The 14,351-nt window shown below is 38.3% G+C and overlaps 1 protein-coding gene across 1 annotated transcript in view; it reads right to left on the bottom strand.

Annotated features, from left to right (window-relative positions):
• Window positions 1–14,351, bottom strand: part of bmt2 (base methyltransferase of 25S rRNA 2 homolog) — a 112,047-nt gene that overhangs the window by 51,901 nt on the left and 45,795 nt on the right. Inside the window, exon 3 of the mRNA XM_060839360.1 lies at window positions 7,310–7,489. Coding sequence (XP_060695343.1) covers window positions 7,310–7,489 — 180 coding nt within the window. The remainder of the gene's footprint in view (window positions 1–7,309; window positions 7,490–14,351) is intronic.

Raw genomic sequence — 14,351 nt, 5'->3', positions numbered from 1 at the left:
TGCCATCCAGAAGGCAAAAATCAGGAGTGTGACAGAATTTTCTTCTCTTTCCTGGATACCTCTCAAGGAACTTTGCAACAAATAAGCCAAAGCAATCTTCACGACTGGTACCTAATTCACCACTTTAAACAGTCTTCCACCAGCAAAGCACAGTAGCAGCAATGTGTGTATTCACAAGATGCACTGCAGCAACTCATGTATCCTTCAGCAAAACATTCCAAACCCATTCCCCTATCAAAAGGTGCCATAGGAATACCATCACCTGCAAGATCCCTGCTAAGCTACATACCACCTTGAACTGAAACTATATATACAGCCATTCTTTCACTGTCAATGGGTCAAAATTCTGCAATTTCCTTCCTAGCAGCACTTTAGGCATATGAAAGCATTCAGAGTGCAGCAGCTCAAGGATATACGGGAATGGTAACAAATGTTGGTCTGGCAAATGGTTTACACATCCCATAAATTAATAAGTGAAATTGCAAATTTTAACATTGTATTGACCATATTCAAATAAGAATTATAAATGTGCACACACGTGAATAAGAAAAAAATCTAGCACATTCAATATTTGCCTTTGGTGCACCAATTTCAATTGAAATTCAATTTAAGCAATACAAATTAACACCAATCAACCCTCGACCCATTGTGCGGCATTTCCTCTTACACCAAACTCTGTACCTTGTTGTAAGCCTCCTGAGAGATAGTTTGGCAAAAAATCTTCTGAAAATTTACATATTATATAATTGCCTTTCAAATCAAATGTGATCAAATTTGACAAACTTTGCAAAACATTAAAAGTCTCTGGTTATTCTTGAATAATTTTGAGTAATGGGTTATAAAGGATATGATTTTCACATAGGACATCATATAGGACAGTGACAAAAGGAGGCAAAATTCAATTGCATGGTCAACCACAAATCTTTCTGATTCTCAACAGTGGGCTTAGGAAATTCCAGCCCTATATATTTTCCTGCTGAGGATGATGCCAACTGGTCTCTCATTTGCCTGTCTTTTTTCCACCGTTGCCTTGGACAAAGATTTTTAACATTCAATTGTGCAAGAGAGTTTGCATTTATAAAATTTAATGACAGTCTCTGTCAGCTGCTCTAAATTTGTTCAAAATCCTAGACTTCATCGAATTAGAGAGCCTAGCACATAATCACCTAGAAATGTAATATTTTCATAACCAATTTCTCCTCTATGTTATCTTCATCCATTTTTCACTGTCTTCCATTGTTCATTGATTTTTACTTCCACCGTTCTTTTATTTAAACAATTAGTAGACAAGGCTTAATTAAAATATCCATTATGCCTTTGTTCTAGTTTTACATCTTTGAAAACTATTCCTTCTAATTGTCATTTAATTTAAATATATCTATGAAAACCCTTATTAATTTCCCCTGTATTGCTGAGTGCTTTTTCCATATCCCATTTTGGCCTTTATAAACTTTTCATTTCATTTTGTACATTTCTTATAATTTTCTTTCATATTGTTCATCTAGTTATACAAGTAGCCTCCTTCTCAAGTTTCAGTTTATTTGTAACCTATTAATCTGGGAAATGGCTAGATTTTTAATTAAATTATCTGTAACGTACTCAGAGTTGGCGAGCTCTGTAGTTCAGAAAAAGGCCCTATCGAGTTTGTGCAGTCAAAAGCAACCACCTAATTATTCTGATCCTATTTTCCAACACTTCTTCCATAGCCTTGTATGTCTTGGCATTGCAAGTGTAAATTTAAATACATCTTAAATGTTATGAAACTTTCTATCTCTGTCACCCATATTGGCAGCGAATTTGAAATTCTCACCACACTGATTTTAAAAAAAAATGTTTCCTCACATCCTTACTAAACTACCTTCCCTTAGCTTAAATATATTGATCTCTCCACCAGATTGATCTCTCCACCTGTCTACCGTATCTATGCCCCTCATAATTTTGTACATTTCAATCATATATCTCCTTCAGTCTTCTCTGCTCCAAATAAAAAAAAATCTCTCTTCATAAATAAAACTCTCCAGTCCAGGCACAACCTGGCAAATCTCCTCTGCACCTTTGCCAATACAATCACATCCTTCTTATAATGTGAATCCCAGAATTGCACAATACTTTCGCTGTGGCCAAACCAACTTTTTCTACATTTCCAGCATAACCTCCCTGCTCTTATGCTGTGCCTCAGTTAATAAAGGTAAGTATCCCATATGCCCTTTTAAAACTTTATCTGCGTGCCCCATCAGTTTAAGGGAGATTTGCCACAATTGCTCCATCTGTCTTTACTATGTTTTTAACTGAGTTAATTTGAATACTTTTTTTTCTTTTTCACTGAATCATAGTTTTTTTTTCCAGTACAGCTCACATACCTTTGAATCTTAATTGAGTCTATATCACCCTCACTTTTAACAATTCCTTACTACTTTCTCAGTTATTTGCTCCACACAATTTCTCCAAACCATATCAAGAAATGTACCTGTTGGTCATGACTTACTTGAAAATCAATGATTTTTAATTTTGTTTTTATTCTAATTAGACAGGGTGTAGCTAACAAGGATGTTTAAAAAATGAACAATACTGTACAGTAAACGACAACCTAGGATACCTGTGCAATAAACAACATTTATAGAAGTGATATGAAATAGAAAGTAAATACTACTAAATGTCAACTAAATAGTTTTGGGACAGTGTGTGGATTATAGCACAGTGCTCATGATTTAACAGAACCTTGGAACATTACAGCACAAGAGGTGGTTACTAAGCCAATGTTGTCCTCTTTGGTATAGCAAACCAATTTATTCCACTATTTTTTTTTCCTTAAAGTAGTTACCTAGTTCCCTTTTAAAAAGTATTATTAAACCTGCTTCCATTGCCCTTTCATGCTTTGCATTCTAAATCATAATATAGTATGTAGACAAGAAATTTTTCATGTGCTCTCGAGTTCTTTTTCAATCATTTCTAGTTGGGCTGACGAAGAGTGCAGTGGTTCAATCTTGCGATCTTTCTGTGGTTCAACATGTTATTAGAATCTCAACTGACTCCTCTCTGAAACTTAATTATCACTACCGCAGCAAGTTATTCATCATTTTGACTTAGACTTTTGGATTTTGTACTTGTCAGTAAATTCCACTTCTCAGAAACAGACAAAGTTATATTCCTACAGAGCACTTAATGCACAAAATTAACAGTACATCAGCATGGCGCACCATCATATTTGGGCTGATAAATAGCATTCATATTCTGGCAGCTCCTTTCAGTGTGTCTCATTAAAATGTCTCTTTGCCTGTCAAGTTGAATCACCACTCAAGATTATTCATACCAGTGCTTAAGTGCCAACACAGCAAGCTGCATTGTAGTTAGACTTGTTTGTGATGGACCACATACTGGATAGTGCAGAAAGATGGCATAGAGTCAAAACAACAGTGCTTGGCCCGACAATGGAAGCTGGTCATTTAATTAGCTGCATTTTTACGTTGACTGTTTCGCTATTTTAAAAATACTCTATTTATTAATTTATTTTCACAATGTGGGAAAGTGTTATGCACTTTTGTACCAAGATCAGAGGCGTAGATTGTTTTCTAAATGAGGAAAAGCTTCAGAAATCTTGAGTCCTATTTCAGGATGCTCTTAATGGTAACATGCAGGTTCAGTTGGCAGTTAGGAAGACAAATGCAATGTTTCTACTCATTTCAAGAGGGCTAGAATACAAGAGCAGATGTATCTACTCCTGATGCTCTAACAGGCTCTGGTCAGACCACATTTGCAATAATATCACAGTTTTGGCCCATGTATCAAAGGAAGGATATTCTGACCTTGGAGGTGTTCAGAGGAGGTTCATGAGAATGATCCTGTGGATGGAGGACTTGTCGTATAAGGAGTGGTTGAATCATCTAGGTCTGCATTTGATAGTGTTTTGAAGGATAAGGGGAAACTGGGTTGAAACTTACAGAATATTGAGAGGCCTGGCTACAGTGGATGTGGAGAAGATGTTTCTGCTAGGAGGAGAGAATAGGACCAGAGCGCACAGCCTCAGTGAAAGGACGACACTTTAGAACTGAGATAAGGAGGGATTTCTTCAATCAGAGGGCGGTGAATCTGTGAAACATATTGCCACAGAAGGCTGTGGAGCCCAATTCTTTGAGGATATAGATAGGTTTGAGAGATAGATAGTTTCTTGTTCGAAAGGGGATCAAAGGTTATGGGGAGAAGGCAGGATAATGGGGTTAAGAAACATAATCAGCCAAATGGTAGAGCAGACTCATTGGCCCAAATGGGCTAATTCTGCTCCTTTTGATCCTATGGCTAACCCTCTTGTCTTAGATCGACAGTAAATATTTTGAGGCAAAAGAAACAGCAGGCTCAGATTATCCCTAAAAAAAAGAGTGATACAAATGTCACAATATTTATATCTGTTCAGTGAAACCTCTAAGAGCCAAAAGTCTGTAGTCAACCAATTAGAATTATGGACATGAAATTTTCATTAAATTGTCTGTTTAAGTGGCTTGGAACATGCTCTCTCTGCTGAAAATGTGTTGCTGGAAAAGCGCAGCAGGACAGGCAGCATCCAAGGCACAGGAAATTCGACGTTTCGGGCATAAGCCCTTCATCAGGAATGATTGTAGAGGGAGGAAGAGAGCTTCTTCAAGGAAGGCATCCTTGCAAGAGGATTCGCAGTAGGTTAAAATCTTCGAGGAGAAAGTGAGGTCTGCAGGTGCTGGAGATCAGAGCTGAAAATGCATTGCTGGAAAAGCATTCCTGATGAAGGGCTTGTGCCAGAAATGTCGAATTTCCTGTTCCTTGGGTGCTGCCTGACCTGCTGCGCTTTTCCAGCAACACATTTTCAGCTCTGATCTCCAGCATCTGCAGACCTCACTTTCTCCTCGAACAGCTCTCTCTGGACTAGAGTCTGTTCTCTTCCTGAATGTATAGTCATGATACATCATCATGATTGAGATAAATCTCATTACAGCACAACTGCCACCAGGTTACTCTCTAATTGGTCTGCATCATTCCAGTAGGTCAACTTTTAGAGATGGTTAGAGCCACCAATACCTCAACCCCTTGAAACATGTTGGTTAATTGCACTAGCACTGATGAATCCAGAAAAAGTTTGTTATTTTTTCACTCAATTTTCTTTCTGCTTTACCGGGACAGCACGGTGGTTCACTGGTTAGCACTGCTGCTTCACAGCACCAGGGTCCCAGGTTGATTCCAGCCTTGGGTGACTGTCTGTGTGGAGTCTGCACATTCTCCCTGTGTCTGCATGGGTTTCCTCCGGGTGCTCCAGTTTCCTCCCACAGTCCAAAGATGTGCAGGTCAGGTGAATTGGCCATGCTAAATTGCCCATAGTGTTAGGTGCATTAGTTTGAGGGAAATAGGTCTGGGTCAAAGGGTAGGTGTAGACTCGTTGGGCCGAAGGGCCTGTTTCCACACTGTCGGGAATCTAAACTAATCTAATGTAATCTTTCAATCTTTATTTCTTCCAATTTTCATTCCCTTTTTGGTATTGTTTACCTTTGCTATACATGAGTTTTGCTCCTCCATTTCTGAATCTCTACTGTGTCCCTTCCATTTTTGTTTACTCCTTCATTCTCGTGTCTCTGCTGCCTTACTTTATTTTCATTTTATCCCATTGTCTTTCTGATTGTTGTCTCTTCAGCAGTTTTCTCTTTCAGTGTAGCAGTGAGGCTGCTGCACTGAGTGCAGCACCATATAGATTAGGATGCAGATCGTCAAAAAAAACATTAGACCCGGAAACTGACCAAGTACAACCATGATGAAAAGTATTACCACTGAACTCACTCAGCTTAAAATAGATCATAATGGAGTTATAGATCTTGTCCATATAAAACAAAATTAAGAAAATGATTTTCAATTTTAAAGCTGGTTCAATTTAGACATATATTTTATGTGTACATATGCATTATCTAAAAATGCCAATCAATATTTATTCTTGTAACTTCTTTCAAATTCTTTCTTTCCAAAGTCAACTCTAAAAATCTGTTGCGATGGTCTTGCGGCAAAAGTAGTATCTCTCTCTCTGGGCCAAAAGCTCCAATTTCAAATCCCACATCTCCCAGGGGTGTGTCATAACATGTCCAAGTAGATTGATTAATATTTTAAAAATGTTTTAGCTTGCATTTGTGTGGCTACGTGGAATGTGTTCACAGGCAAAATTATAATCAAGTAAGTCACCTCACTCAGAACTTACAATATAAGCAAACTGAGAATGTTAGATCAATTAAAATCATCTGCTGGCAAAAGATATGCTTTCTCTTGATAAATTACTAAAGTTTACATTTTCCCATCCTCAGAGACATATATTTGAAGCATTTATCACATTTTGACTAAATAACATATTTCTACAAGCAGTTTGTATATGTAGATTAAGTTCATATATATAGATTGAGTAAGTTAAAAAAAAAAGTTTAATTGCTTTAATTATTAAACTTCCTTACTATCAACATAGTTCAAACTACATATACAGAGCACCCAAACTACACTCTCCTTTGCTGGTGTATCTCTATGCACTTTAATCAAAAATAAAATTGACTAAGGTCCAAATATCTGTTATGAATTGGTTTGGCCAAACACGGAGGGTTCAGTGATCTTTGTACTTAAACAAGTGTGCTATTTCTCAAAGCTGTAAAATAGTAATAATCATTGTTATAACATATTTATTAAATGGAATAATCCTATTGTAGGTAATTTCAACACACCACAAAAAGAATGAAGAAAAAGTCAGGATATACATCGCCCACATGGACTGTGCGGAAGATGTGTATCCCATCTTTTTGTTTTTACTTTTTGAAAAGCAGCATCCATTTGATTTAAATTAACCATAACTTTTTATTTAAATTATATCAGTGTGCATGAATATTTTATCCGACTGTGAGCATTTCCATTCAAATATAATGGAGGCAACCTCCCTCATTGTAGGATCTTACTTCACACCATTTCATTTATTTTGTTAATTTTTGTAAAATTGCAAATGAGTTGGATTGCATGGGACTCTTGTTTGTTCTCAATTCTACACTGCCATAGTTTAGAAACTAAACCTGCTAATTTACTACTGTCCAAAGTCAATAATTACTCAACATTCAACAACTACATTCTGAAGCATTTCATTTTTATAATAAAAAAACCCGTAAAGATCATAATACTTATGATCTTTTACCATCTTTAATACAAGTTACATGTGAGTATAGATCCAAGTGATGTTTAATTCATTTTTATTTTAGCAGTGTTCCAAAATACAAGAACCTTTTGCAGAATATCATTGCATTTTGAATAAATGAAATCTGCTTAGGTCACCTACTTTGAGATGGAAGCATCCAGATTCATTAATATACCATTCGATGCAGAATAATCATCTTTCTTTTCAGATGCTTGTACATTGAAGGTTGGAGTAGCCATGGCAATAGCAAGCCTGGCCCTTTTCTCATCTTTTTCAAGTACCCTCTTCATTCCACCATTCAGAAAATATTCTTGACAAACACTAGAAAAGGAAGAACAACTGGTCAACCTCAAGGAACAAAATAGAAACACTGACACAAAATCTATTTCTCTATGTCTGTAAAAACAAATGCTATGAATGTTTGCTATGAATGATCCAACATTTGTATATGCTCCTGGTAATTAATTTCAATCTCGTGCCTATTTTGACTTCTGGTAATGCCAGGTAAGTGTACTACTTTATTTTCAGGGTAAAAATGTTAATGTTATCCTGGGAGTGAAAATTCCCTATCATTCATTGCTAATAGTTATGCCTTCATATCACTGCTACTTGACGTCCTTCACCTTTAATGAGACAAAATGTTGTAAATATGATACTGTGAAGGAGAAGGTTAAAAATCACAACACCAGGTTATAGTCCAACAGGTTTAAATGGAAGCACACTAGCTTTTGGAGAGACGTTCCTTCATCAGGTGGTAGTGGAGGGCTCAATCCTAACACAGAATTTATAGCAAAAACTTAGAGTGATGTAACTGAAATTATCCATTGAAATATTGATTGTCTGTTAAGCCTTTCATCTGTTAGAATACAGTGATAGTTTCACTTCTTTCATATGTAAATCACAAAACCTTTTTTAAAAAAAGGTTGCATTCTCGGGTTAGCTGTTGACTATGGTGATAACTAGACAATATGTTGAAGGTGTTGGCCCCTGTGTTCTCTGTTTGTGCCATGATGTTTAGATTGATTCTAATCTAAAAAGTGAGATAACGGAATTTTACATAAATTCATGCAGTTTTTGAGCTCAGAGTTCTACGTGAATGCACGCAGTTTTTGAGCAAAGTACAATGTAACCCTGCAAGTGCAAATTCACCCCACAAAATAGGTGTGTGCGTGTGGGTCTTTGTCTGTCTGTGCGTGTGTGAGTGTCTGTCTGGGTTGGGGTTGAGAGTGAGAGAAAGTGCATGTGTGCGTGTAGTGAGTGCAGAGTGTTTTAAGTCTGTGAGAGGGTGCATGTGAGAGTGTGGGAGTGTGTGTATCTGTAAGGGCGCGTGTGTGTGAGCATATAGTGCAATGGTGGTCACCTGTAATGTGACATGAACCCAAGGTCCCAGATGAGGCCCTCCCTATGGGTACCAAACTTAGCTATCAGCCTCTGCTCGGCCACTTTTCTCTGCTGCCTGTCCCGAAGTCCACCTTGGAGGATGGTCATCCGAAGGTCCAAGGCTGAATGTCCTGAGACACTGAAGTGTTCCCCAACTGGGAGGGAATCCTCCTGTCTGTTGATTGTTGTGCGGTGCCCATTCATCCGTTGTCGTAGCCTTTGCTCGGTTTCCCCAATGTACCATGTCTCCGGGCATCCTTGCCTGCAATGTATAAGATAGACAACGCTGGCTGAGTCACATGAGTACCTGCCATGTACAAGGTGGGAGGTGTCCCACGTGTAATGGTGGTATCTATGTCCATACTCTGACATGTCTTGCAGCGCCTACCATGACAGGGTTGTATGGAGTTGTCCTGAGAGCCGGACACCTCACCAAGACCTTCCCCACACCTCCACTCATTGCCTTTAAACAACCGCCAAACCTCAAACAGATCGTTGATCGTAGCATGCTGCCTGGGTCTTGGGACAACTCCATACAACCCTGTCACAGTGGACGCTGCAAGACGTGTCAGTGTGGACAAAGATACCACCATTACACGTGGGGACAACTCCCACCTTGTACATGGCAGGTACTCATGTGACTCAGCCAATGTTGTCTATCTTTTACGTTGCAGGCAAGGATGCCCGGAGGCATGGTACATTGGGGAAACCAAGCAAAGGCTATGACAATGGATGAATGGGCACCGCACAACAATCAACAGACAGGAGGATTCCCTCCCAGTTGGGGAACACTTCAGTATCTCAGGACATTCAGCCTCGGACCTTCGGGTGACCATCCTCCAAGGTGGACTTCGGGACAGGCAGCAGAGAAAAGTGGCCGAGCAGAGGCTGATAGCTAAGTTTGGTACCCATAGGGAGGGCCTCAACCGGGACCTTGGGTTCATGTCACATTACAGGTGACCACCATTGCACTATACACACACGGATACTCCTACACACTCTCACACACAGGCACTCCTATAAACACATACATTCCCACATTCTCACATGCAGCCCCTCACAGACTTAAGACACTCTGCACTCACTACACACACAGGCTTTCTCACACTCACAACCCCCAACCCAGACAGACAGACAAAGACCCACATGCACACACCTATTTTGTGGGGTGAATTTGTACTTGCAGAGTTACATTGTACTTTGCTCAAAAACTGCATGCATTCATGTAGAACTCGGAGTTCAAAAACTGTATGTAAAATTCCGTTATCTCACTTTTTAGATTAGAATCAATCTAATCATCATGGCACAGACAAAGAACACAGGGGGCCAACACCTTTAACATATTGTCTTGCTATCATCATCGTTAACAGCTAACTCGAGAATGCAACTTTTTTAAAAAAAGGTTTTGTGATTTACATATGAAAGAAGTGAAACTATCACTGTATTCTAAAGGATGAAAGGCTTAACAAACAATCAATTTTTCCATGGATAATTTCAGTTACATCACACTGTAAATTTTTGCTATAAATTCTGCGTGTTAGGATTAAACCCTCCACTACCACGTGATGAAGGAGCGTCGCTCCGAAAGCTAGTGTGCTTCCAATTAAACCTGTTGGACTATAACCTGGTGTTGTGTGATTTTTAAACTTTGTATACCCCAGTCCAACACTGGCATTTCCAAATCGTGAAGGAGAAGGAAAGTGAGAGACAGAAAAACTAAAGACAGCACTGAAAGCATACATTTACGCCACTCCAAACTCTGCCATGTTACCCATTTTTTCCAAATGAACAGAACAATTTCCAATTTGCTACCAAATCCTATTCTCAAAATATCACCTCTCTTTGGACAGCTCAATAACGTTGAATAAGTAAAACTCATATTCCTCCAGGACCAACCTGATTTAAGTCAAGACTCAACTCTTATTCTGAACCTGAATGCTATATGTAATTGTTCTAGTACTGTTATTATGAACTCATAAATGTTGGAACCAGAAGTAAGGGGCATGTCCGTAAAGATCTGAACAATGCCAAGATTATAGTATTGTAATCAGCAAGCACATAAAGGTAATAGGAATGGGTGACTCTTCTTCCCAAAAATGCTGCGGGTACTGTGTCAAAAGTCCTATTTAATAATTCTTTCATATGTGCTTTCATATCATAGCTACCTACAAACTACTCAGGTCAATCAGGAGCCCCTCCAGTCAACACAGTTTTCTCATTATCCTTTTGAAAAATGATTTTTAAATACGACAGCTTTGAATCTGTGACAAGGGTATGTGTGAACTGTGACAGATACACATAAGACTCCCATTGTTCATGGTAAATCATGAATATGGTTATGTTAAAACAAAGTGATATCCCTGCAATGAACACAATATTAAAATTATAGATTTACATTACACTAGTATTGTAGTTGCAGCTAATAAATAACTCCAAAAAATTTAGAATCTTTACATTCTAGCAACCTAGGTGATGTATTTGGATTTAAGAAACCAGTTATAAGTAATGTCATTAGCGATTTCTGCTTAAAAGTTTGAAACATAAATTACCTGCAAAGAGCTTCAGAATTTAGGATCTTAGAGAAACTAACAAAAAATACTTTACAATTATGTCTTTTATTTTCCGATAAGGAATCAATTATAATTTTTTAAAATACTTACAGCTGCCCACTGATTTTTTATTGGGTTTCTGCTTGGCAATTAATGAAAACTATAAAGCCATTTTCAGTTAATTAGCTGTAAAAGGGATCTGGGCTTTACGTGAAAAGGGCTAGCAGTAGCAGTTGATTACCACAGGCCAAAGGGAATTGCAGAGAGAGTTTCACAGAAAGAGAAATAGGAAAGTTGAAGACAAGGACAGGTTAGCATCAGCTATCTCCCCACTTCCCCTTTATGCCAAGTCCAATGACTGCAAGAGAGTGCACGATAATGAGGTATCCCACAGGAAACCCTGTTGGAGCTTGCTGGACAGTCTTTGGGAGGTCCTGAAAAGCCTTATGGCTTCCGTTTGATCCCTGTGCCATCACTGAATTGTGGTGGGCTCAGGAATAAGAGTCAATTGACAGATCAACACTGACAACTGGAAATTCTGCATCAGCTCCTTCTTTCCTCTGATTAGGGTGACTGGGAGTGGATGAGTTGTCTTCTCTGGGTAACTGACACAATTAAGTGCTTCATTTCACTAATATCCAACATATCTTCCTGCATTTCAACTGCGACTAAAATTCCAAAAGATATTTCGTTGGTTGTCCCAACATTTTGGGGCACTCTTGGTCATGAAATGTGCTGAGCTGTCCAGTAGGTGAGTCATCCTAGACAGGGTTATATTATGGCTCCAATGAAGGAATAGGGAAATTAGATCATTAAGGAAGGAAGCTGAAACGCTTTTTCCTAGTTGTTTCATAAGCATGCAAATACAGCAACGTCAAAGCGACTCAGCATTGAACAGTGTACTGGGAGTTTGGTGATTGGAAAGAAACGGAAGGAGGTGCTCTTTTGCTTTCACTAAGTTTCTCACTAAGAAACAAGATTAACCTTTTGAGTCCAATCTTTCTCTTCTTCAGAACTCCGCGTTCTGAAGTGTAACATTGGACTTGAAACATTAACTCTCTTCTCCCAGATGGTAACATATCTGTTGAGTTTCTCCAGCATTTAGTTTTTATCTCAGATTTCCAGCATCTGCAGTATTTTGCTTTTGCGGGATTGGGCAGGTTTGATGAAATTATGCTCAGAGGAAGTATAGGATAGAAGCACTTGAATTTACAAGTTACTTGACAAAACACAGCATTCTTAAGACATTTCAAATATATTGTGTTGACTACTTAAGTATTTCAGCAGACCTGAACATATACTACTTTGCCAAAATTAACAGTGATAAATTTCTATCACTTAGGGGGAAAAAGAAATTCTGAGGACTTGTTCAGTACTCATCCGGAGATGAAACATGAAGTCTTCAATTTCATGTCAAGTGGAAGTAAAACAATTTACATTGCAGCTCAATTTCCAGAATTAAATGCATATTTCTACAAGATTACAATACTCACCAATGCATTACCACATATTATGACTGCAAATTTTGTAGACATTTAGAAATGTCATGTGTCATGAATGTTGTCATATTTGCTACTCTATGATGAGCTATCACTCAAATACAACAGGATACATATTATTGGGCTCTTGTGGAAAATGAATGCAGTTTCTACGAATTCTTTAAGCAACTCTGCTAAACATATATGGATGCAATATGAAGCATGCCTCAAAGTACAGCCAAATAAAATGAAATACTTGAGCGAAGAATTTTATATGAGGCTGAAAGTTTCATGGAAGATTTGATTAAAATCATGGTCTGAGTATCTTCGGACTGTTGTTTGTGGGACCCTGATGTTACAAATTGGCTGCTGCAGTTCCTACATTACAACAGTAATCAACATTTCAAACATACTTTAATGCTTGCAAAACATACTGAGGTCGCGAAAAATGCTACATAAATACAAGTCCTTCTTTCATATGACTGAGCTAACAACTTAAACATTCATGGACAAGATGCCGGATTATAACACCAATAAACAAAACAATTTTAGCGGTGATCGTAAATGAAACTATTTTAGGAACAAAGGTAAATATTTCTCTCGGGAGGTTGATGTTAGTATCTCCAAAAATGCAGCCATACTAGAATGAGCCCATCAAGAGGAGGTTAATTTTATCAGTTCACCAAATAATCTATAGAGAAGTCACAATTCAAGTAGTACAGGTTAAGTTGTATATTATTTTAAAATTTCATTATAGTTTAGTTGCACATGCTTCAAATGTGGTCAAGTGAAAAGCCTAAATTGTTTAAATCTCTGGAATGCACATCAGCATGAATCAAGAATACTCAATGGAGGAGAAAGTGAGGTCTACAGATGCTGGAGATCAGAGCTGAAAATGTGTTGCTGGAAAAGCGCAGCAGGTCAGGCAGCATCCAATGAGGGCCAACATTAGCCTTCCCTGATTACCTGCTACATTTAGTAGTTGAGTGCATCCCTACATTCCTTTGTGTTGCATCCTTCTGCAGTTTTTCTCCGTGAAAATAATATTCTGTTCTTTTGTTCTCCCTTCCAAATAAACTTTAGATATTCCCTATATTATACTTCTGCTAATTATGCCCTTTGCACACACCCACACCACAGGCCTTGTCAGGGCATGGGTTGCTTTCTGCACAACCCATCCATTTACACCTACTTATGGTCCCCATTCTAAGCTTTTGTTCTCTCTGGTATGCCATTATACATCTCTTTAGTTACCTGTCTTTCTCTCCCTCTGCTCTGTGTCTGCATTAATCGTCTCCCTCCTTTACCCCTCCAACCCCTCTTCAGCATATACATCACTTTTTCAGAACTGCTACTGGTTCTGAAGGAGGGTCACTGGACCTGAAACATTGATTCTCTACATATGCTGTTAGACCTGCAGAGATTTTCCAGCCATTTCTCTGCTTTAATTTTACATTTCCACCTAGCTTTTGTAATCAGTATTCTAGGAAATATTGCACTTGGGTCCCCACATCCAATTCACTTATCACAGCCTTTCATCTGGAGAATGGCCCAATTATTAACACACTCTGATAACCAATTCTCAATCCATTTAATTCATATGCCCTATTTTGTTTACTGCCTTCTTACGTGAATGCTATCAAAAACCTTCTGAAATTGAAAATATGCCACATTCTTTACTTTTTCCTAAACTACTACGCTCATATCATCCTTAAAAAAACCCAATAGGTTTTAAAGCATAGATTCATGAAGAGGAGACAATGTTGGCTCTGACTA

Source organism: Hemiscyllium ocellatum, chromosome 19 (genome assembly GCF_020745735.1).
Source record: "Hemiscyllium ocellatum isolate sHemOce1 chromosome 19, sHemOce1.pat.X.cur, whole genome shotgun sequence".
In the NCBI taxonomy this organism is placed as follows: domain Eukaryota; kingdom Metazoa; phylum Chordata; class Chondrichthyes; order Orectolobiformes; family Hemiscylliidae; genus Hemiscyllium; species Hemiscyllium ocellatum.
Note: the sequence above shows the minus strand (reverse complement) of the source record. Positions and strands in the feature narration are given on the sequence as shown.